Raw genomic sequence first — 21824 nt, forward strand, 5'->3', positions numbered from 1 at the left:
GTCCGTAACGCCGCTGTGATACTTACCTATACAGGTGGTTTTATTTTTTTGAAGATGTATGACTTAGGCAAGATAGCCAAGATCGTCACCATCGAGACGCTCGAGATACTCTTTCTCGATCAGGATGTCAATGCACTTCTTGATGTCTGAGACCTTTGGCGAGAATCGGTTCTTGATCTGGCCGATCGTCTCCGAAACGAGCTGGCTGTGCTTCATAGTCTTTCGTGACTTCATGATTCGCACGATAGCAGACTAGCGGACATGTTAGCAACATACGAAGCATTGCAAGATCAAGAGCCAACTTACCTGCATGAGCATCTTCCTGTCCTCTTCGATCGTCTTGTGAGTATCTTCGACTTCCTGCTTCTGCTCGGACTTGATAGCAATGTTGAGGTTGACCTTAAGCTTCTTATTCTTGAAACCATAGTTGAGAGAGTAAGAAGTTCCGCTCTGAGGTGGGGCGCCTTCCGGGCTGGCAGTAAGGACCTTGGCCTTGATCATGATTGCGATTGAAGGGTCAAGCGTTTCCTTCGCCAATGAAGTGATTTCGGCAATGTCGTCGTAGGTGACTGTATCATTGTCGTTGAACATGAGCAGGATCGCCATTTGGTATGTAGATACCGAGAATGTGTAGGGTACCTTGTTCATCTTGGCGTAGTTGGCGCGGATCTCACCCTTGCACAAGTGCCACAGCCAGGAAAGCTTGCGGCCACCGTGCTTGTTGCTGTAAAAGGTTTGGAAGCGCTCGTAGGTCTTGACAATAACTTCGGGCGGAGCGAAAGGTGAGGTTGGGGGCTGGAGCGGCCATGATCCAGTACCCAAAATTTGGTATGTGGCATCAACTTCATCTTTCCTGTCCTCCTTATCAATGGTCTGAGCACGCCACTCCTCGTATGCGTTGTTGAGATCCTTGGAAGTCTGGACATCCTGGAACATGCGCTGCAACTTGTTCGTGTACTCGAAGCCAGAAGCATCCTTCAACTTGGAGATCATGCTAGTCTCAGCGTCGCCAGATGCCGATGTGCCGTTGACGAGACGCTTGGCAAGGTGACGGGAGTAGAATTTCTGGAAAACGTCCTTGTCTTCGACATACTTGAAGATTGTCATGCATTGGTCGAGCAGCTTCTCCATGTTGTCCTCCTCGGTAGCTTTGGTGCTCTTCTTGAGCACATTGTCGGAGTGCTTGGCCAACAGCTCTGGGGACTTGCTGGAGTTCTTCTCGCAGACTTTGTTGCGGTTGACATATTCTCGGCAGGCGTTGTCAAGAGACCGTACAAACTCGGACTCGCCAGCGAAAGCTTTTTGGACTAGTGCAGCATACTGAGTGTGAACTTCGAGCAGAGCATCCACATACGCCTTAGGGTCGAGGCTGTCGCCCTGTCCTGCGACCTTCTCGACAGCGAGGTGACCTGCTTGCCGCACATGCAGCTCAAATCTGTTGCGCAGTGGATCAAGACCGTCCGGAATGCGTGCAAGAAGCTTATACATGCGGGCCATGTCATCTTCGCGGTCATTGTTCAGCAGCAACTGGAACTCATCACGGAGCGTAGATGCATGCTTGGCAATGAGAGCTTGCTCGCAAGTTTTCATCAGTGGACCCATTATCTCCGGCAGGAGGTAGAGAGGGACACGCTCCTTCTCCTCGTCCAGTCTCCGCTCAGCCTTCTTCATATAGTCGACCACGGAGTTCTCAGCCAAGAACTGTTGTGACTCCTTTTCGTAGTATTTCTCCGTCGCATCGAGGTATGGCTTCTCGAAGTATGTGCGGTACACGTCGAGGGTTGTCTTGGTGCTGTCGGCCTCATCGATACCCAGAGAGACGAACGAGTTGACCACATCCTTGATCTTGGACTGTTCGATAGTTTCGCCGTTGCGCTGCTTCTCAACAAGTCGCAGCACGGCATCCATAACGGCGTTCTGCGTGGTTCCAAACATGTCTTCCTTCCATCGAACCAGATGCAGAGTGTAGATGTCGTAGACGTCTTTCTTGCCCTCGTCCATCTCACGCTTAACCCAATGTCGGTTCAGATAGCGGAAGAGGTGGTTGTTGTACATGCCCGCCTGCGTGTAGCGCTTCCATTCTTTGATGTAGTATGTGAGGAGCGCCTCGTCAGTGTGCTTGACCATTTCAGCGTGGACTGCCGCAAGATGCTGTTTGAGGTGCTCATTCAGCCGATGGTAGAGATCTTCTCCAAGCAGATGTGCGCCTCGGTGATTCGAGTTAAGATTGCTCTGGGCGCCCATGCCTACCGCCTTTTGGGCAGTGCAGAAGTTGTGGATGCTGGTGTACAGCGACATGTACGTCTTGAGATCAACGCCATCGCTGAGGTTGAAAAGTATTCGGTCGACGCCCCACTCGAGGAAGTTCCAGGTGCCGTTGATGTCGTCCTTGGAGGTCGGTATGGGTGGCGCTGGGCGCGAGCTGGCTTTGGCAGCCATGTCGGACATGGCGCGTGTGGGGAGTCGAGGTGCGCGAGCTCGAAAGGAAGGTGAAGAGGAATTGAGAGTGACAAAGCGGGAAGAAGAAGCTTGCGCGCGTGGTGGTTCAGGCGCAAATGCGGTAGCGGGAGGGTGCCTGATGCAGCCGTCCGGTGAAGAGGGTAAAGGTCAGCGGCCGAAGGCAGTCGCGGGGCCGTGCGTTGTGAACGGCGCTGTGTCGGAATGGCAGCTGTTGTAAAGAAGATGGGATGCCTGAAGAATGGTGGCGGTAATGGTTGTTGTTTAAAGGTCGAACCACACGCGCCCGTGAAGTGTCGACGAGTAGGTGGAAGGTGTGAAGCCAGACGTGACTTGTAGAAGGCGCGGGTCAAGCTCGGTGATCCAGGCAACTCTGCGTCACGCTCGTCACTCGTTCACTACTCGTTCACTCACTTGCACGCGAGCACATGAACTAACACGAAAACGGCTGGTAGCGAGTAGAGCATCATTGTTTTGTACAGCTATAGTACATCTATGCTAGTGGTACAGCGCTCGTCTTTCAGCTCGAATGTTCTCGGCCATGCATCGAGGGCTGCCGCAGACTCCCCCATAGGTTGGTAGCTTCCTACGTCTACCGAGCGTCGTGAGCAGCCTTGGGAACTAGGTTGCCGCCCTCATCCGCTGACTGCTTGGTCGGTCCACTGCCTGGCGTCTGCTGAGCCTCATTGCTCTCGCCACCCTGGGTCTTCGCGCTTGACTGCGCATCATTTGATCGAGCCAGCGATGCCTGCGCTCGATCCTCCTCGGCTTGTGCCTCTGCAACTTCATCGTCATCTAGTTCAGCACCGTATATTTCTGGGTGCTCTCGGAAGCAATTCTGCATTGTCTTGAAGTGCTCGATACACTCCACGCCCTTAGGCTCTTCTTTCGAGTAAACGAAGCAGCTGAAAGCAGCGCGGAACTGCTCGCCACATGGACCATGTGCCATTCCGCCTAGACACGGGCAGTCCCAGTTGATCTCTCCAGTCTCTTCGTTGAAAGCGCCCTGCTGTTCTGCCTCTTCTTCGAGTCCTTGCGGACCGCCTGCCGCGGCTTGCTCGCCATCAGCTGCGGTGACAGTCTGTTGCTGCTCGGTGGTCTGAGATTCGCTATGCCGGCTTTCGGATGATTGGATGTTGTGTCGTGCCTGTGCTCGTCGCTGTTCCGCTATTGAATCGATACTGAGATGTGTTTCTGACTCCCGCGAGGTTTCTGGTGCTGCGTGGGTAGCATCTGCTAAAATAGTTAGTGCCGATTTAGGTACGTCGACAAGTGCGTCACGGACATTGTGGTTCTTCGGCAAATACTGAAGAGGTGTTGTAGTAATATACCACAGCGCCAGCCGCCGTCCACCTCAACGCAGTCCCTTTCCAGCTTCCAGATCTCGTAGGGGCGGTACTTGCGAATCGTTTCCCGACATGCTGTGCTTTTGAAGCAGTGCGCGCAGTCGTTGCTGCTCTAAAAATCGGCCTGAACATCTTGCCCGTTGAATCGAAGAGAAAGAAACGACTGTGCTGATGAAGAGGCTCCAGGAAATGCTGCGGCGCAAAGCACGTCCAAAGGTCATCGACTTCGAATTGCTTAGAAATGTCGGTGGTCGGAGAAACTTTTCGGCTCTCTCTTTTATGCACAGATGCATCGCGATTGCGTCAACACCATGCTCTTTGCCATACATGCGACATCCTTACACGCGTTTGACACGCGATGGCTGCTCCCAATGGCAGCGCATCACTGTCTGACACCTCAATGACAGAACTTTGGCCTGCCCAATATCTAAGTTTGACAGAAAAAGCATGTCCAACAGTGGCACTCATCATTCTGAATTGTCCTTTGGATGACCTAGATTATTTTAAGCGCCTCTACGATCATGCTTCGTACCGCCTCTGCGCGGATGGCGGGGCTAACAGAGTCCACGATCTGCTTCGCAAGCACTACCCTAGCTCTGACTGGACCCGAGCATTGCAGCATGCTCTTCCGAGCGCGATACATGGCGATTTGGACTCCATTAGGGATGAGGTTCGACAAGAATATGAGAAGCTTAATGTTGCCATCACGCATGATCCCGACCAGTATAGTACGGACTTTGGCAAGGCGATCAACAAAGTCGTTGCCAATCTGCCAGAGGTCACGGAGATTTTAGTCCTCGGAGGTCTGGGCGGACGGGTTGATCAAGGTCTGGGATTGCTCCACGAGATCTACCGAGAACAGAAATACTTGCATCCGTCTTTGCGCTTCTGGTTGTTCTCTGAGAGCAGTGTGAGCGTTCTGCTTCGTCCTGGTATCACTACCATTCACGCGCCGCTCAACGACGGGTTGCTGCGGCAGAACGTTGGCCTCCTACCATTGTACGGCAAGGCTGTCATATCCACCAAGGGTCTAGAGTGGGATGTGCAGGATTGGGAGACAGAAATGGGAGGTCAGGTCAGCACGAGTAACCATATCAAGGCGGACAGGGTAGTGGTACACACGGACGTTGATGTGTTGTTCACTGTGGAACGAGAGACTGTGCCTTTGCGACCAAAGATCTGGCACGAGGAGACATTCTGAACGGACCACGATCTTGAACCAGTATTCGTTGAGACTACCATACGATGAGCAGCAATGGCTGCTATCGACCAGCATGGCATCACTTCCAGTGTCGGAACATGTCCGCACAGCAGAGATGTAAAAGCTCCGAGCAGCACAGGCAGTAAGATCTATTGCTGTATGCCTGATCTCACCACCTCGACCGTGGCAAGGAAGCAAATCGAGCGCAGGCAGAAGGCTCGAAAGAGAGCAATCGCATGGCTGTAGACACTTAAGGGGCCGAACCTCGCTCTTCCCTCCGAATCATACCTCTCGGTGAGCTGGATATGGACACGAGATGGACGCATTGGATTCGGAACGCGCATCAATCTGATCAGATGGAGGCACTTGACAATGTACAGCGAATAGTGGCTGGGTCTTGTGTATGTAGTCTAGGTAGCACATTCACTTGAATCAAAGTGAAGGCCGGCTGCACAGCATTGTCTTTCGATTTGAGTACCTGCAGCTTCGTGTAACTGTCGCAGACTCGAATGTCACTGATGGCGCCGCCGAACGCACGTGCCCAAGAACGCACGAGCTGGAATCCACGTTGTCGTCCGCGACGTCAGCAACGACTCTGATGTCGCGCAAGCAGTCCTCGCTGGCCGGGTGCTGGCCAATTATGGCACGTCGAGCTGTGTCTGTTTACGCTTTCCTTCGCTCCGTGCTGAGCAAGGCCACTACGTCACGAAGAGGTGCCGCAAGCAACCAAAATCCTGTCGCAAATGCAAGGCAGTCAGCAGACCGAGTCCATCACGGCGCAGCATCACCAGATACGCAGACCAGCGGCGCGCCACCGAGTCCTGTCGTTGGCAGTGGAAGAATCCTCAGACGCCTCGTGCAGAAGTTGATGCTGAGGGGCGCGAGAAGTGAGGGCGAGGGGAGCAAGAATCGATAGAAATTTAGCTCGCTCCCGCGCCGCGCCTGGCAATTGCCCGCGCAGGGTCTTGGGGCAGAGGACTTCTGCTCTGCGACTCTGCCAGTGCGACCTGCTGCGGCAACACAACCTCACGACGACGTTGCTTCGAGTGCGACGATTGCACCATTGCACAGAGGCTTTTTGACAATTCGACAACCCAGCGAGCGCGACGCCTCGACAGTGCCCGCGGCGGCTCATCAGCAGGCCGGCCACAGCCCACCTCCACCACTTTGCCCACCGCACCGATTTCCACCGGGCTCGCAGCCATGTTACTGTAGGACGACGCGAGCAGGAGCTGCACCAAAACCACCGTCACTTCGGATCTCACTGTCAGTCGAGCCGCCGTTTGCCCCCAACTACGAGCTGCTCAGCCAATCGCATCTGTAGGACGCTGACCTCGTCCATTACCGCGACAGGCCTGATCCCGCTCCCTGATATTCGACGCTCGCCGAACCACCTTCTCGCCTTCTGCACCTCCCCTTTGCAGACCGACACACCAACACACCGCACCACACCCTGCGCCACGTCCATTGCGGCACCATGGCGTGGCAGCCACAACAAGGGCCGCTCAACCAGCTGGCACAGTGCTTGCGCGACTCTCTCAGTGGCCATGACGTTCAAGCTCAAAAAAATGCCGACCAGGTGCGTGGAGTATTGCGAAAGCTTTGTACCTCGTGCTGACCTTGTCTAGATGCTGCGGCAAGCCAAAACCTCACCGGATATCAACAACTACTTAGTGTATCTCTGCACAACCCCCACCTCAAATACCGGGCTCGATCAAGCAGCATATCATGCAGCACGTAGTGCCGCCGCGATTCTGCTCAAGAACAACATCAAAACTTCATATAAATCATTACCAGAGCCGAGCAAGGCTTATATCAAAGCGAACGTGCTGCAAGGACTCCAGGACCGCAACACGCAAATTCGAAACTACATCGGAAATGTGGTCACCGAAATCGTGCGGCAAGGTGGCATCATGGGTTGGCCGCAAGTCCTGTCTGAGCTCGTCGGAATGATCGCGAATCAAAGCGGTGAAGCCTCACAGGAAACCCAAGACGGCGCCATGAGTGCACTGTTCAAGATCTGTGAAGATAACCGCAAAGCTCTCGACAAAGAATATCAAGGCCAGCGGCCTTTGGCTTCTCTCCTACCAGAGCTGCTCAAATTCACGCGACACGACAATCCCAAGGTTCGCTCTCGAGCACTGGCCGCTGTGAATGTCTTCCTAGTCGAGCCAGTTGCGGTGACCTTCCAGGAGAACATCAATGAGATCCTGCCAGAAATCGTTCGCCTGTCTCAAGATAGCAATGACGACGTGCGGCGATTCGTCTGTCGGTCCTTTGCACTTCTCGCGGATTCTCTACCTCATGTGCTCGTACCGCACGTGGAAGGCGTCATTGAGTATACCTTGACCCAACAGCAAGATCGACACAACCAGGAACTGGCTCTTGACGCTGCCGAGTTCTTTTTCGAGTCCAGCAGCAACGCAGTGCTTCGAGACGCGCTCGGGCCCTATCTTCCCCGCATTGTCCCCGTCCTTTTGAACTGTATGGTGTACAGTGAGGACGACCAACTCAGACTAGAAGGCGACGAAGAGGATGCTGAGCTCGAGGACGAAGAGAAGGACATCAAGCCGACCTTCGCCAAGGATAAGGCTGGTCGAGCCGACGCTTCGAACGGAGCACAAACTAATGGCCAGTCCCAGCCCGCCGTCAACGGCTTCGCTTACGAGGATGACGATCTCAGTGAAGGCGAAGTGGACGAGGATGAAGATTTTGACGAAATCGATCCCGAAGAGGAATGGAACTTACGCAAATGCTCGGCGGCTTCTCTCGATAGCCTTGCGACACATTTCCATGGCTCTGTCTTCCAGGAAGTGCTTCCATGGCTAGTGGAAAACTTCAAGCATCAAGACTGGTCAAATCGGGAGGCGGCAGTTCTGGCCTTGGGCGCGATAGGTCCTGGCTGCATGGACAACATTACGCCACATTTGCCCGAGCTCATTCCACTTATGTTGGCATTGCTGAACGACCCTCAACCCGTTGTCAGACAGATCACTTGTTGGTCACTCAGTCGCTTTGCGTTCTGGGCAGCCCATGATCCGAATGCTCCGAGGGATCAGTTCTTCGAACCCCTTATGCAGGGTCTGCTGCAGCGCATGCTTGACCACAACAAAAAAGTACAGCAGTCCGCAGCTTCAGCTTTCGCGGCTCTGGAGGAAAAGGCCAACGCTGCCCTTGCTCCATACTGCACGATCATTCTTCAACACTTCGTCAAATGCTTTGGCAAGTATAAGGACAAGAACATGTACATCTTGTACGACTGTGTGCAGACACTGGCTGAGCATGCGTCCCCCAAACTTGCCGAGCCGGAGAACGTCAATCTACTTATGCCTGCTCTGATAAACCGTTGGCAGCATGTGCAGGATCAGTCGCGCGAAATGTTCCCGCTGCTGGAGTGCCTCTCATTCGTGGCCACCGCACTTGGTCCTCAATTTGCCCCATTTGCGGAGCCGCTCTTCAATCGCTGCATTAGACTCATCCAACAGAACCTGGAAGATGGTGCCAGCGCAGAGCAATCGTTCATGGACCAGCCGGACAAGGATTTCTTGGTCACGAGCCTGGACCTTCTGAGTTCGATCATTCAAGCCTTGGACGAGCAGCAAAGTGCCAGACTTGCCGGCAGCGCGCAGCCAAACATGTTCCAGATGTTGGCGTATTGCATGCAAGACTCGAGCAACGACGTCCGCCAATCGGCCTACGCCTTGCTTGGGGACTGTGCCATCTACATTTTCCCCCAGCTCCAGCAATACCTGTCCGAGGTACTCAACATTTTGATTCAGCAACTCGGGTTGAACGACGTGCAAAACGACCCAGAATCGACATTTCGTGTGATTAACAATGCTTGCTGGTCCTGCGGAGAAATTTCGATGCGGCAGAAGGAGGGCATGGCTCCATTTGTTGACAAGCTGCTGGAGAAGCTGGCTGTCATTATTTTCAGCAACGAAGTGCCAGAATCGCTCAACGAAAACGCAGCAATAGCTCTCGGACGACTGGGACTTGGCTGCCATGAACAGCTTGCGCCCCACCTTGCCAACTTTGCGCCGGCCTTCCTCAAGTACATGCAGAAGGTGGCGTGGACAGACGAGAAGGGTCACGCGTACAAAGGCTTCTGCAAGGTCGTTTTGGACAACCCTGCCGCCCTCGAACAGTGTCTCCTGGACTTCTTTGGTGAGATCGCCAACGCCCACGGTGTATTCCTGGCTAGCATGCAGGAAGATGGGCCACTTCAAGACTTCGAGCAGGTCTTGATGAAGTACAAGCAGATGATCGGTAGCGGCTTCGACGATTATCTGCACAATCTCCCACCAGCACAGGAGATGGCTCTTCGTCAGCTGTACTCCCTTTAGGAGAGGGAGTCAGCTGTGGCGACGTTCACGGCCCCACGCTACGCCTATGCATTTGCGGGATGATAGCGCTCGGTCGCTCGAGGCTGGCGGTGCTCCAACACATCTACAACACAGCAATTTTGCTCGGCGTTGTTTGCTTACGATACCAATTTAGATAGCGAGGTCTTCGGTGTAGCGTTCTTGTTTTTTATTCTCAGCGTAGCATCTGCTCGCATTAGGCGGCAGCGTCAAAAGAATGTCATGGCACGGCGTTTGGTATGAAGACGGCGCAGTCGCATCTGGGGGCGTGGCGGCCTGAGTATTGCTGGAGGATGCAGATCGGAGACTGCGTCTACGCGGAATGACCATACGAGGAAAAGTACAGCGGGAATATATTTGCTGGGAAGTGACAGATGATGGGCTACATCCAGGCGGAGGAGGCTCTGAAGCTGCTGCGCAGGAGTAGCCGCGCGCCAGCAACGGCGCTTTTGGAAGCGTTGCGAACATGTAGATAGCGCCATAGCTCGTCAATGATGGGCTCGCAGGAGCGACGAGCAATGAAACATGCCATCGACACTTCCAGACGCGTGTTTCACGTTCGACAGCGGCACATGGAGAGTCATGGCCAAAGTGGTACAGCAGTGATTGATCTGCAGAGCGACAGCCACGATCGACCCCACTCCGGCCAACCCTGCTTGGCATCCGTGCGGTCGTCAGCGTCAGCGGTGTTTGTCGGTGGCACAGTCGACAGGCGGCAATGGCGATGGCGGTGGTGGTGGTGGTCGATATGCCATGAGATTCCTGTTCACGTGCTGCTATACTTCACAGCAGAACAGAACAGAACACACGCAGACTGCTGCAGCGAAGTCCGCGAAGGCACGTGTGTCCCAGGGAATTAGGCGTCGATCCACGCCCGACTGCCAATCGCAAGCGGCGGAAGGAGTCCCCATAGCGTCACTCAGGCCCAGCCAACGGACTGACCCTCTCGCTCTCACCTCACGCCGCACGCATACGCACACCCACCCACCGACGCCGTTGCATCACCCCAGCGACCGCGCTGGGAATCTTGGGAACTTGCATTCGCCGGCCATTGAGGGCGACATTGGCGATCCGCCCGGAGCATTGTCAGCCCAGCGCCTCAGGAACGCCCGCGTGTGTCCGGACGGAGGCACCACCTACCTACTTTGTTTTGGCTGCCACTGCCTTCTACCACCTCCTCCGCCAGCATATGGCCACAGCACGATAATCGCATAGCACTTATACCACGACCACCCGCGCACACAGAACGAAGCCGCTTGCGCACGCATTCACATGCCCATGGCGCAGGCTGCGCTCGGGTATGATGGTTCGCCTTCCACAACTCTGGCGACATCCCTCGTGGCCGCAACGACGCCTGTCATGACCACGACCGGAGTACATGTGGAAGTCGACCGACAACGATGGCATAGACATGGCGACAAGTGGGCGGAATGGAGGAATTCACATCAGACCATCCGCGCCGTCGGACTCGGCAGTACCGGTAAAGGCATACTGATAGGAATGCTGTCTGCCTTTGGCTCTGCTGCCCTGGTCGGAATTATCATTGCCATTGTCTACTTCTTCAGATACACCAGCCGTGGTCGAATCTTCCTGGATCGCATATCACGCCCAGGAGAGTTCGACGATGAGCAGAGCTTCTTGCGCGAGGAGGAAGAAGCCCTTGCCGAGATGGACGACTTACAGCGAGCGGAATACTTCAGAGCCAAAGGTGAGAGACCTGATTTCATACGCACCTGTGGCGCATGTCGCTGACTTAGTCTCCAAACAGCATTCGTACAGCACAACCCCCCGGAATCCGTACAAACCGACATATCGTTATCACAATTCTTGGCGATACAAGAGAAGGGAGTCTCAGCATGGGAGTTCGAGCCGGAACTGGAGATCGCCAACTGCTTCGTGGAGGCTAGGACAGAGATTGAGTTCTTTGATTCGGAGTGCAGTGTACAGAGCAACCTGCCCATTCCGAAGCAGAACGAGGTATACTACTGGGAGGCCAAGCTATACGACAAACCAGATTCGACACTGGTGAGCATCGGGTTAACGACGAAACCCTACCCGCTCTTCCGACTCCCTGGACTGCACAAATACTCCATTGCGTATCTATCCACAGGTCAACGCAAGTTTAATCAGCCCTTCACCTCGACAAATTATGGACCTCCATTCGTGCAAGGCGACGTCGTCGGCGTTGGATACAGACCTAGGACTGGGACAATATTCTTCACGAGGAATGGTAAGAAGTTGGAAGATGTTTGTCATGGAATGAAGCTGCACAACTTCTTCCCCACGGTTGGAGCGAACGGACCTGCAAACATCCATGTGAACTTTGGGCAAATGGGCTTCGTCTTCATCGAGGCGAACGTAAAGAAGTGGGGTCTTGCACCAATGACTGGCAGTCTAGCGCCGCCTCCTCCATATGGTAGCGAAGCCGGCAGCATACTCCTCGAAGGCGGCCGTGAGGGCGTCAGAGAAGGAATGGGATGGGCACCTGGACATGGCAGATCACATAGTGGTGCGATCAGATTGCAAGGCCGACCTACGAGGAGTCCAGGACCAGAGCGCTCGCCTACGGACATTTCACTTGCACAGCTCAATATTTTGGACATGCAAGATGATGTGGAAGAAGAGGAAGAAGACGTTGGAGAGGGCACGAGTGAAGCTGCAAGCAGTCAGATCTATATGAACCCTGGCCTACCATTGGAACCTGCAGACCATCCACCTCCAGACTACGAAAGCCCAGACGAGGACGAGAACGGAGACGATGACGACGACTCGGACATGACAGCCCGACCTCGTGCCGGAACAAACGCTTCAGAATACAGTGAGCGGACCAGATTGCTGCACAATTATAGCCCGCCCATTCCTACCTACGAAGCGGCAGTCAGCGATGTCGAAGCCGGTCGGGGTAGGAGTTCGACCAGAACGCGTCCGAGAAGCGAGTCATGACACGACACACAGAAACTGAAGCAAGCGAGCATAATCCTTTAATCGAGGAAATAGTACTGTTTTCCGGGACCGGCGGGCGTTTATGGGGAAATTTTTCTCATCTTTTTTTGCATGACACATATGGGCGGAGCGCATGAGTAAAGCGTAGCAACCAGCAGCGGACCGATTCGATGAGAGAGGATATCGAAAAAGGGGATTTCTCTGAAAAGAATTGAAATTATTCGAGGATGAAAGGGAGAGACTGAGGGGAGGCAACTATACCCTGCGAAAGCTTTTGAGTTGTGTTGAGCGGCTAATGGAAGCGCTGTACCTACCAAAATTTCGCTTGAGCCTTGTCTATTGCCTCGACTCGCTTACGGCAGCTACGATGCTCCTTGAAGTGTTGCTGCGGTTTGTGGGTTGGAATGGGATAGACGGGGGCAATTTATGAATATTATGACGAATGCAAATGGAGAGACTTTTGATCGAAGCTGTCCTTTGGAGTTGGAGGCGGGCTTCAGGGTGGAGGTGTTGTCGACGATTGCTTGCTGCCAGCTGACTAGCGAATAGCTCCACGTCGACCAGCTTGGAGTTTCAGTTGAACGATATGAATGCGATCAGTGGTGTCCTAGACCCTTCCTAGCGATCCCAACGAAGGACAAATGAAGAGTGACGACACCGGCTCGCGCATAGTGTGAGCGTAGAGGCGTACATGAATAAGGCAAGTTGGGCGCAGTCCCTCACATCCAATCCTCAACACTCTTTCACTTCCGCCATCAATAATCACGGGTGCATCATGACAGCTGACTGCATGACCACCTGGCGCGGGTCCGCCGACTCCGTGCTCGCTGGAGTAGCGAACGTTACTTCCGCCCCTCGACTGGGCCCGCCGCAACTACCGCGCACTGGCGGGTTGCGTAATCCCGCTGGCAAACAAACGCCGCCAATTCCAACCTCGCTGCCTCTTCTCGACAACAACAACAACGTTCGGCGCAGCAACAAGCTGCCATCGATCACCATGCCGTCGGCTGACGCGACACATATGAAGGACATCCTTGGTCGGCTGGCTGGCGTCAACTTGCGTGACTCGAACCCGAAAGACGAAGACTCCGGCGGTGCACCGATCGACTTCCTGACCTTCAAGCGCTCGTTGACCGCCTCTGCGTCTCCATCACTGGCAGCGTCCTCCTCTGGTGAATCCTCTAGTGACCTGTCCGTCCAAGGCAATGTTTATTTTACAACTGCGAGACCCAGCTTGGTCTACATTCAGTCCGAGACCTCTTCCGAGATCGGCTCACCGCAGGAGAAGTGAGTGCCTCCCAGCAAGATCGACTGTCGCATTACTGACACGCGCAGCTTCTCAAGTGCATCGCCTCTCGCTCGCTCTACTGAGCAGGTCGTGCCCTCAGATGTTCCGGCCTGTCTGGATGTCAAGTTCAGCCCGATCCTGCATCCGCCGCGCTATGGCCTGGTCATACAGAACCATGGGGTGGATATTGGTGGCGGCTTCATCAACGTGACATTCGTCAATTGCCGCTTCGACCCTCATCAGCCGACTATATTCGACAATTGCTCAATCAGAAACACTACCTTCAAGAATTGTGATTTTCGTGAAGTCGCGCTAGAGAACGTGGCTATGGATGGCAATACGTTCACCGATTGTAGCTTCAACTGCACCTGGAAGAACCGCAAACTTGCTGTGAACTATCCTTGGACAGACGAAACGTTCAAAGACATCTCAGTCCACGATGACATAGCAGCAGAGATTGTGGCGATGAACAAAACTCGAAAAGAAGCTGAAGAAGCAAAGATTGCGAATCCGCCTCCAGAAGAGCGTCATCGCAGCGGGTGGGGCAACATCAAAGGGTTTGAGAGCGCTGCAAACGACAGCGAGAATTATAACTTTGTGGAGCCCATCGCGATGAGCAACGAGCCGTACAGGATACCACTGGCATTGGGAAAGGGCTTGACCTTCGACAACACCCCAGCTGCTGGCTTGTTTATCACGGACGGGTCCGGTTGCAGAATCGAGAACGTGCAGTTCATCCGTTGCACCTTCAAGAATACTACATTCGACACTTGTCACCTCGTCATTGTTATCTTCCAGGACTGCCAGTTTGACAACGCAAGCTTCAAAGAGGTCGTCATCACAGACCGGACATATCAAAAAGCATGGTTCGATGGCTGTGATTGGAAGTGGCGAGAGCTGCAGTCCAACAATGCTCCCATTTCTGGTACATATCGACAAGGAGGACTGAACGGAGTCCGTTTCCCAGAGATTATGCTCCAGTGGGCAAAGGCCCAGAAGAAGAAGGCTGCATCCCGTGATCGACAGGCACTTGTCATACGCCCTCCGACGAAGTACCAGAAGAACAAAGAGCGTCGAGATATCAGTGTGAAGAACGCTGCAGAAGTCATGCGTGAGCAGTTGGGTGCGGGTGAGATGAAGAAGACACTGGTACAGCCCCGTGCCGTGGGGAGGCGAAAGGGAGATGTCGGCACCACTTTCGTTACGGTGTCCTTTGACTAATGTCGGCGATCGTCATATGAGATCTGGATGGCTCTACTCGGTGGGACGGAATGCAATGCATTGAGAGGCAGGATACGAGCGCGAGCTCGCTCATGTGGAAGCAACACACTTTCATTGGAAGTCGGGAATTCTGCCATGATGGAAGTTGCCGATATTAGCGTGAACGAGGCTACATGAGTCTGTCGACGTTGAATTGTAGACACTCCAATAGGCTGTCAAAGACTTGTCGGTACTATACAATACGTGCATACATAAACCTCTCGATTGAGTCGCAGTCCACGTTTTCCATCATATTACATACACTTAATGGCGTCGTCCCCTGCTCTGGCTCCGAGCTCTGCCATCGGAGAGTGCTTGCACAAAAGAAACTGGCGCGGTGCCATCACTGTAGATCTCTGACTTTTTCTCGTCTTCACTGCTGCTTCCGCTACTATCACTGCGAGCCTTTTCGGGCCTCACTCCGGAAGCCGGACCCAAAGTCGTAACATCACCTTCGGAGTCTTCAACTTCATTCGAGAAGCGGACATGTCGCTGATGCCATTCCGAAGCCTCGTAATCGTACGGAGTCTCTTCATCCCCAGCACCATACCAAAGTGGAAGATCCGCAGCGGCTTTCCTAACGTCTAACCAAGGTCTCGGAGAAGAATTGGCTGTGAAGAAAATGTAATCGACTTCTTCCAAACAACGCATACTAGTCTCGGGATAGAGGAAGTAAATCATCGGTAAGATCGCAGCGTTGGTCGCGATGAAGATTATGTAGGATCTCCAGGTACTGGTTGCGAATGCCACGGGACCGACAATGACGACCATGAAATTGCCAAGCCAGTTGGCGCCTGTAGAGAGGGCGTTTGCTGGGCCACGGATTCGGAGAGGGACGATTTCGACTTGGTAGAGCCAGGAGATACCTTGCCAGCCGATTGCCCAGGCGCAGCAGAAGAGCCAGATGAAGGCTGTGCCTGCGTCGAGGGAAGGGCGGGTGTGGATTTTGAGCATGATGCAGAGGACGATCATCTGGGAGTAATAGGTGTAAGCGATAGTCACTGTCTCACAGGTGGTGGCTTGGGTAGGGGTTCCACCTATAACTTTACTCACGCAGAAGAGCATTCCGGCTGTGCCGAACATAAGAAGGGCTCGACGGCCACAAATGCGATCTATGCAGAAGACTGCGATGAACGAGGCGAGGAAGAAGGCTGTTCCGGCTCCGGCGGCGAGGAGACGGGCTTCCCAGTCGCCCCAGAGGTATTGTTGTTGGAACATAGCGGCATAATATTGCGTCATCTGGCGCGATAGGTGTAAGCAATAGTCACTGTCTCACATATGGTGGCACGGTAGGGTTTCCACCTATGACTTTACTCACGAAGACTATGCCGCAGAGTTGGGAGCTGAATTGGAGGACGACGGCGAGGACTACACGATGGAAGTCGCGATAGTCGCCCATTTTGAAGAGGTTGGAGAAACTGGCTCCGGCCATTTCGATAACAGCGTCTTTGATTTGGAGGAATTCTTGGTGGACGTCGCGGGTGTTGGAGTCAGTATTGTTCAGAGCTCCGAGGATCTTGAGTGCCTGAGCTTCGCGACCTTGGAGGATGAGCCATCGTGGTGACTCAGGCATGAAGGCGACTATTCCAGCGGCGAGGAAGATGAGACCGACTTGGAGGGCGATGGGTACTCGCCAGGCTGCTGAGCTGGGCTCTAGCCATGCGAAAGCAAAGTCCACCCAGTAGGCCATGGTCATGCCGGCAGCAGTGGTGGCACCGGCAGAGATCATGAGAAGAGTACCTCTTCGGTGAGCTTTGGTGCATTCGGCTTGCCATGCGGGCATAGTTGCACAATTGAACCCGTTTCCGATTCCAGCGATCAGTCTTCCGGCCAGGAATTGTCCCCAAACGAAAGAAGCACATTGCATGACTTCACCGATGAGAAGAAGTGCCAACCCAATAATGACCATTTTCCTGCGCCCCACGCTGTCGCCAATGAAGACTGCAATCATTGCGGAGACGAAACAACCCAGATTCCAGGCTGCCACAGTGAAGCTGATCATTCGGACCTTGGAGAGGTCTGTCGGACTGTCGGCCAAGTCGATCCTGGGGAACTGACGGAAGAAGCCCGGCATTGTGAGAAACCCTCCCATCAGGCCTTGGTCATAGCCATAGAGGAAGAAAATGAGGCCAGTGACGAGGGCGATGGCGTGGGAGAGGCTTTGGCCTCGCAGGCCTAGGAATTCCTGCATCTTGGGGAGTTGGAAGAGAAAGCTACAAGATGAGTAGCTGGAGGGGAATGGCAGGGCGTATTTCATATGTGCAGAGTGGCACCCCGGATTGTCGGGCTGCTAGCACGGAGATCGACATCGTTGGTGGCCGCGTTGCTGCAATGTGAACCGCAACGGGCCTTGCAGAGGATGGAGTGACGCCTGCGCCAGTGAAAGTCTCCTGCCCCATGGATGAGAGAGCGCTGTAGCAGCTGGCTTGGCTACCCGAACGGGCTGGCGTCGATGGCTTTTCCTGGCTTGCGGCATGCTGTGCCTGGTCTTCGGCTGCCGGACAGCAATTCCACTGTGAGATGGGAATCGAGCGCGAAGACATGTGACATGGAGGGAGGTGGTGTGAAGTGGTTCGCTACCGCGCGGAAGGCGGTGCCTGCAGCCGGTCCGAGAAGTTCGGCGTCGATCATCACGCCCGCCTAACTAGCGGAGGCAGGAAGGTCCATTCGAGCACACTCAAATCGCTTCCTGCACCTCCACTCTGCCATCACGAATCTTCTGCGTGCTGCTTCTGCTACCGCCGATGATGGCTCCGACGCGCAAACCAAGACTCCAGGATGGCCTCTGCGTGGCGGGACGTGGTATTTCAGACCCTGTCTGCACAATCTACCTGCCAGCCGTTGGAAACAGTCTCTGCTCTGGAGAGCACCCTGGCGATCTGTCTCACTCCCGCCTTCCAAAATGGCCTTGAAGGTGTGTGTGACACGAAAACGCGTCAATTCTTTCTCTCTTCACTGTCGGTGCACAACCATCCGGGCTGCGATGGTGGCTCATTAGGTGATGAGCCAGATCGCGGCAATGAGAGCGTTGCCGCATGCGTTGCGGAGTCAGGATTGTGCGAGCTGCTCATGCCGTGGGAGGTCTCTCGGCTCCAGACGGATCGGCAAGCGTACCTGTGCGATTCGAGTTGGGTGATGTACTGCTCTGACTGGTACCTTAGTTGGCTGCGCTGGAGTACTGCCCTTGGCGTTCCCCTGAATTGTATCAGAGAGCAATGCTCGTTCGATAACAAGTGGCCCATGGCCGTGCAAGCAAAGGTAATCTGCTGTCAGTGACGACCTTCAAACATCGCGAAGGGTCATTGAAGTCAATAACAAAGGCGATCAACGATCGTGGAGAGAAATGGAAAGTCGACAGCAGAGAGCAATATGCTTACCATCAGAGACCTACGAGCAATCCAGTAGTTGACCAGGCAGATACACCAACGGCGTATCTGCCTAGTCAACTAAACCACCGAACGCCAAATGTCACACGACTCGTAGGGAAACAGCAAGAAGCTCAAGACGTACCTACCGAAGCTTTTTATCCTCGAAGCGCACGAAGAGAGTCAATTACACGCTTCCACCTCGTCGACACCGCTGGCGCCGCCAAAACCTCGGGGCCGAGCCTCAAACGAAGCATGGCTTTCTCCGGAGCATCCAGTATGTCCGTAAGCTCTCGCGGGGCTACGCTCTCACAGGCTTTATTGCTCTCCTCCACAGTTGCACGAGGGCTTGCCACGTTTCTGACCCGAAATGTTGGGATGCAGCCAGCGGACATTGTTGCTCCGTTTCAACAATGCCTGTACTTATAAAGCCTAGAAAGGACGAAAGCATGAACCCAAGACCCTCCACAAAATGCCTAGGAATACCTGGACTTGATGCAGGCACAATCAGCACCACGGATTGCGCCAAGGCACAGAGGACAAGCGATCCCTGACTCATAGAACACTGAACGAAGGAAAAGAAGCTTCGCGGATGCGGGCGCAGTTCTCGAACGATTCCCGTCAGATTGGTAAGACCCTGCGCACAACAAGGCTTACTGTGTGATGCAGGTGAAGTCTCGTGTGAAGTATGCTTGGCTATTCGTCGGTTAAGTGTCGGCTTATATTCGTGCGCTCGAATATAGCCTCGAAATCATTGTCTTCGCACTTGTACGAACTACAGACGAACCCAACGTCTCCTATCGAGGAGCCTGGTTCTCCCTCATAACGCGCTCCACCTCCTCCACAGCCTGCCCGTCTTCGCCCGCGTCCAGGTTGTCGTCTGTGATCCCGGTGACCTTTGCCATCTGGGAAGTGTAAGCGGTAGCCACTTTCTCACATGTGGTGGCTTAGGCAGTGCTTCCACCTATCATTGTACTTACAATTCTTGCAGCGAAAATGTCGCTGCTCACATTGAGTGCCGTTCTGAAACGATCGATGAACCAATCGATAGCCACAACTACGGCGTACATTCCGGTGATCTGCGCTAGTCAATATCTCACGTTTGGTGGCTTGGATAAGGTTTCTACGCATCGCTTTACTTACAGGAATTCCAACGCTGTCCGCGATAATGACCGTCAAGACGAGCGAAGAGGAAGGAATAGGCGTGGTTGCAATCGAGGAAAGAACGCTCAGTATCACGATAAGAGCGTAATCGCCGGCATTCTGTTGTGTGCGCTCACAGTCAGCTAGCTCTCCATTTCCGAGACTCTGGGAATTTTGCTTACCAGGGTCATGCCCTGAGTGATGGCTAGGAAGACGACTACGACAGGGAAGTAGATTGCCGTGCCCTGTGACCTTGCATGTTAGTTCCGTTCAACGAGCAATCGAGGAGAAACGTCTTCTCAACAGATGTTGTTGTTGTTGTGGTGACAACTTACGTCCATGTTGATCAGACATCCAAGCGGAGCGGTGAATTTGTACACGTTACTGGGTACTTTGTTCTTGCCCAAGCAGCGCCTAGTTGTAGTAAGTCAAGAGGTCAGCAGACGTTCCAGGCGTATCCTTTCGCGTTTGTTGACTAAGAGCGTTGTGCCCTATGATTAATCAAGCGGGGAAGAGGGCTTCTGCTTACATGGTTACCGGCAAAGTTGCGGCGGAAGATGCTGAACCCCAAGCAAGAATCCAAGCGGGTGCATGTTTGAGCCACCTGCACGGGAGGAGATTAGCCCGTGGGCCCGATAAGTTTTCTCGATCCCATGTAGACTTACCAGGTGAAGGGGTTCTGTCTTGTGAAAATCCAGAAGATTGCGGGGAGGAAGATCAGGAGGTGGATAAACTATCCAAGAAGCAGTCAGTAGAAGTTCCGCGATGTCTGAGGCAAGTTCCTCGTAAGTTGAAGATGTCTTGTGGTGATTTGATCTTACCATTCCCGCAAGGGATGCACCGATGAGGACACCCAAGTTCTGGCCGATTGTTGCGACGTCCAAAGTCATCAAATTGCTGACGATCAAGAAGAAGACACCGATTGGCGCCAGTTTGATCAGGAATTCGATGATGACATAGACGATTCGGTCGATTTCCTTGATTGCTCGCAGCAGAGAGGAGTTGGGCTTGAGCAGGCAGCCGACTACCACCGCTGTGACCAGCACGGCGAGTAGCTGGTCCTCTGCCAGAGCCTGGAAGACGTTCTGAGGGATAAAGCTGGTGAAGACAGTTACGACGATGTCGTGAGGTTGTTGGCTGGCGCGCTCGTCGATGGTCTCTTGATCCTCTTCCGCTACTTCCAGGCTACCGGCATCCGCTTGCACCATGAGGTTCGACCATACTAAGTCCATCAAAATCATCTTTTTCGTGGTTAGTGAGCATCCCATGCGATTGAGGCTGGTCGACTGTAAAGTCGGTGGATGCAGGAATTGAGCGTGTTCGACCACGACTGTGGCAAGTACTTACGGAATGAACGACGGCTAACACGGTGGTTAAAACGTAGTACCCGATAGTCCATTTTGCTAATTTGGACCCTCCCTTTGTCATCGCTTTCAGATTCTGTACTGCTTCGTGTCAGCTTGATAACTGCGCGAACGCCCATGGCAAGGTGTCGATTCTTTGCGCATACCAGCAAGGACGATTGCCGTAATAATGAGAGGAAGTACAGTTGCTCGCAGCGCACGAAGCCATAGGGTGCCTGGAATTTGGAGCACCACCGGGGCGGCTTCAGGAATATCATCCACAGTGAACGACACCGCCAGCCCAATGCCCACCGCGACAAGAGCTGCGATCACGATCTGTAGAGCCGAGCCGGGGGTTTTCAGGTTGCGCAGTACCCTTGCGCCGAATTTCTCCTTCACGACCTCGCCATCTTGTCCATGTTGTGGTGTCGGACTTGTCTGCGAAGACTCCCTGGTGATATTCTCTTCAACTGGCGCGCCTTTCTCGTAGGTATCAACGGCCGTCATCTGAGAGTAACATGTGTAAGCGATGGTTACTGTCTCACATGTGGTGGCTTGGGTAGGGCTTCCACCTATGACTTTACTCACGTTGGGCGTTCGGTCGAGAAAGTGAGCCTTGGCAAGATAGGAAAAACAGGCGTGAAGTGGAGGAGACAACTAAGAACATATACTTATCACGAGCAATTGCGAAAGACCGCACCTAGCCGTACCCGAAATGCGACCTCAGGCGAAGGATCTATCAGCCCAGAACTCAAGAGCGTCGAAGAACAGTGGCAATGATAAGTCTTGCGCACGCGCGTGGTACCAAGTCCGAGGGCCAACCCAGAGCACTATGCTTGGGATTCGCTAAAGCACCTCGAGACAAGACCCCAGACGGTGAGCATGCCTCTTAGAGGCAGCTGGATGTCAACTTAAGCTCATCAATCTGGCGTAGGTGGCACCTCGCCCAGCGCCATTGGCTCAGCATCGCGCAATGGAGAGCAAATCTTTTTGCATTTCTCGCACGCGACGCCGTTCCTTTGACAGCATCCAAGATAACGTGCTTGGCCGGTGCACGCGGTCTATGGGTCTTGCTCGCATGTCGGTGCCGTCCAAGACGGACTCCAGGCTTGGT

General features: G+C 53.8%; 8 protein-coding genes across 8 annotated transcripts; 4 read left to right on the forward strand and 4 right to left on the reverse strand.

Annotated features, from left to right (window-relative positions):
• Positions 1-63: 63 nt before the first annotated feature.
• On the reverse strand, positions 64-2448 carry RHO25_005261 (uncharacterized protein; the record flags this gene model as incomplete). The annotated part of the gene is made up of 2 exons (XM_023596168.2): positions 64-252; positions 307-2448. The coding sequence occupies 2 exons, from the start codon at positions 2446-2448 to the stop codon at positions 64-66; spliced, it is 2331 nt and encodes a 776-aa protein (XP_023456957.1).
• Positions 2449-3049: 601 nt separating this feature from the next.
• On the reverse strand, positions 3050-3935 carry RHO25_005262 (uncharacterized protein; the record flags this gene model as incomplete). Its single annotated transcript, XM_023596169.2, has 2 exons — positions 3050-3690; positions 3743-3935. The coding sequence occupies 2 exons, from the start codon at positions 3933-3935 to the stop codon at positions 3050-3052; spliced, it is 834 nt and encodes a 277-aa protein (XP_023456958.1).
• A 226-nt stretch (positions 3936-4161) lies between these two features.
• RHO25_005263 (uncharacterized protein) lies at positions 4162-5004 on the forward strand (the record flags this gene model as incomplete). The annotated part of the gene is made up of 1 exon (XM_023596170.1): positions 4162-5004. One exon carries the CDS (start codon positions 4162-4164, stop codon positions 5002-5004), a length of 843 nt encoding a protein of 280 aa, XP_023456961.1.
• Positions 5005-6481: 1477 nt separating this feature from the next.
• Positions 6482-9350, forward strand: RHO25_005264 (uncharacterized protein; the record flags this gene model as incomplete). Its single annotated transcript, XM_023596171.2, has 2 exons — positions 6482-6583; positions 6633-9350. The coding sequence occupies 2 exons, from the start codon at positions 6482-6484 to the stop codon at positions 9348-9350; spliced, it is 2820 nt and encodes a 939-aa protein (XP_023457984.1).
• A 1290-nt stretch (positions 9351-10640) lies between these two features.
• SSH4 (Rsp5p-dependent ubiquitination, sorting of cargo proteins at the multivesicular body) lies at positions 10641-12311 on the forward strand (the record flags this gene model as incomplete). The annotated part of the gene is made up of 2 exons (XM_023596172.2): positions 10641-11076; positions 11137-12311. The coding sequence occupies 2 exons, from the start codon at positions 10641-10643 to the stop codon at positions 12309-12311; spliced, it is 1611 nt and encodes a 536-aa protein (XP_023457791.1).
• Positions 12312-13086: 775 nt separating this feature from the next.
• RHO25_005266 (uncharacterized protein) lies at positions 13087-14820 on the forward strand (the record flags this gene model as incomplete). The annotated part of the gene is made up of 2 exons (XM_023596173.2): positions 13087-13598; positions 13647-14820. The coding sequence occupies 2 exons, from the start codon at positions 13087-13089 to the stop codon at positions 14818-14820; spliced, it is 1686 nt and encodes a 561-aa protein (XP_023457706.2).
• A 303-nt stretch (positions 14821-15123) lies between these two features.
• RHO25_005267 (uncharacterized protein) lies at positions 15124-17116 on the reverse strand (the record flags this gene model as incomplete). The annotated part of the gene is made up of 3 exons (XM_023596174.2): positions 15124-15831; positions 15913-16098; positions 16178-17116. The coding sequence occupies 3 exons, from the start codon at positions 17114-17116 to the stop codon at positions 15124-15126; spliced, it is 1833 nt and encodes a 610-aa protein (XP_023457793.1).
• A 1905-nt stretch (positions 17117-19021) lies between these two features.
• Positions 19022-21217, reverse strand: RHO25_005268 (uncharacterized protein; the record flags this gene model as incomplete). The annotated part of the gene is made up of 10 exons (XM_023596175.2): positions 19022-19129; positions 19205-19303; positions 19368-19487; positions 19550-19612; positions 19703-19781; positions 19897-19971; positions 20033-20100; positions 20189-20608; positions 20715-20812; positions 20878-21217. The coding sequence occupies 10 exons, from the start codon at positions 21215-21217 to the stop codon at positions 19022-19024; spliced, it is 1470 nt and encodes a 489-aa protein (XP_023457792.1).
• Positions 21218-21824: the final 607 nt, after the last annotated feature.

The sequence above is a fragment of the Cercospora beticola genome, chromosome 3 (genome assembly GCF_033473495.1).
Source record: "Cercospora beticola chromosome 3, complete sequence".
NCBI classification, from domain to species: domain Eukaryota; kingdom Fungi; phylum Ascomycota; class Dothideomycetes; order Mycosphaerellales; family Mycosphaerellaceae; genus Cercospora; species Cercospora beticola.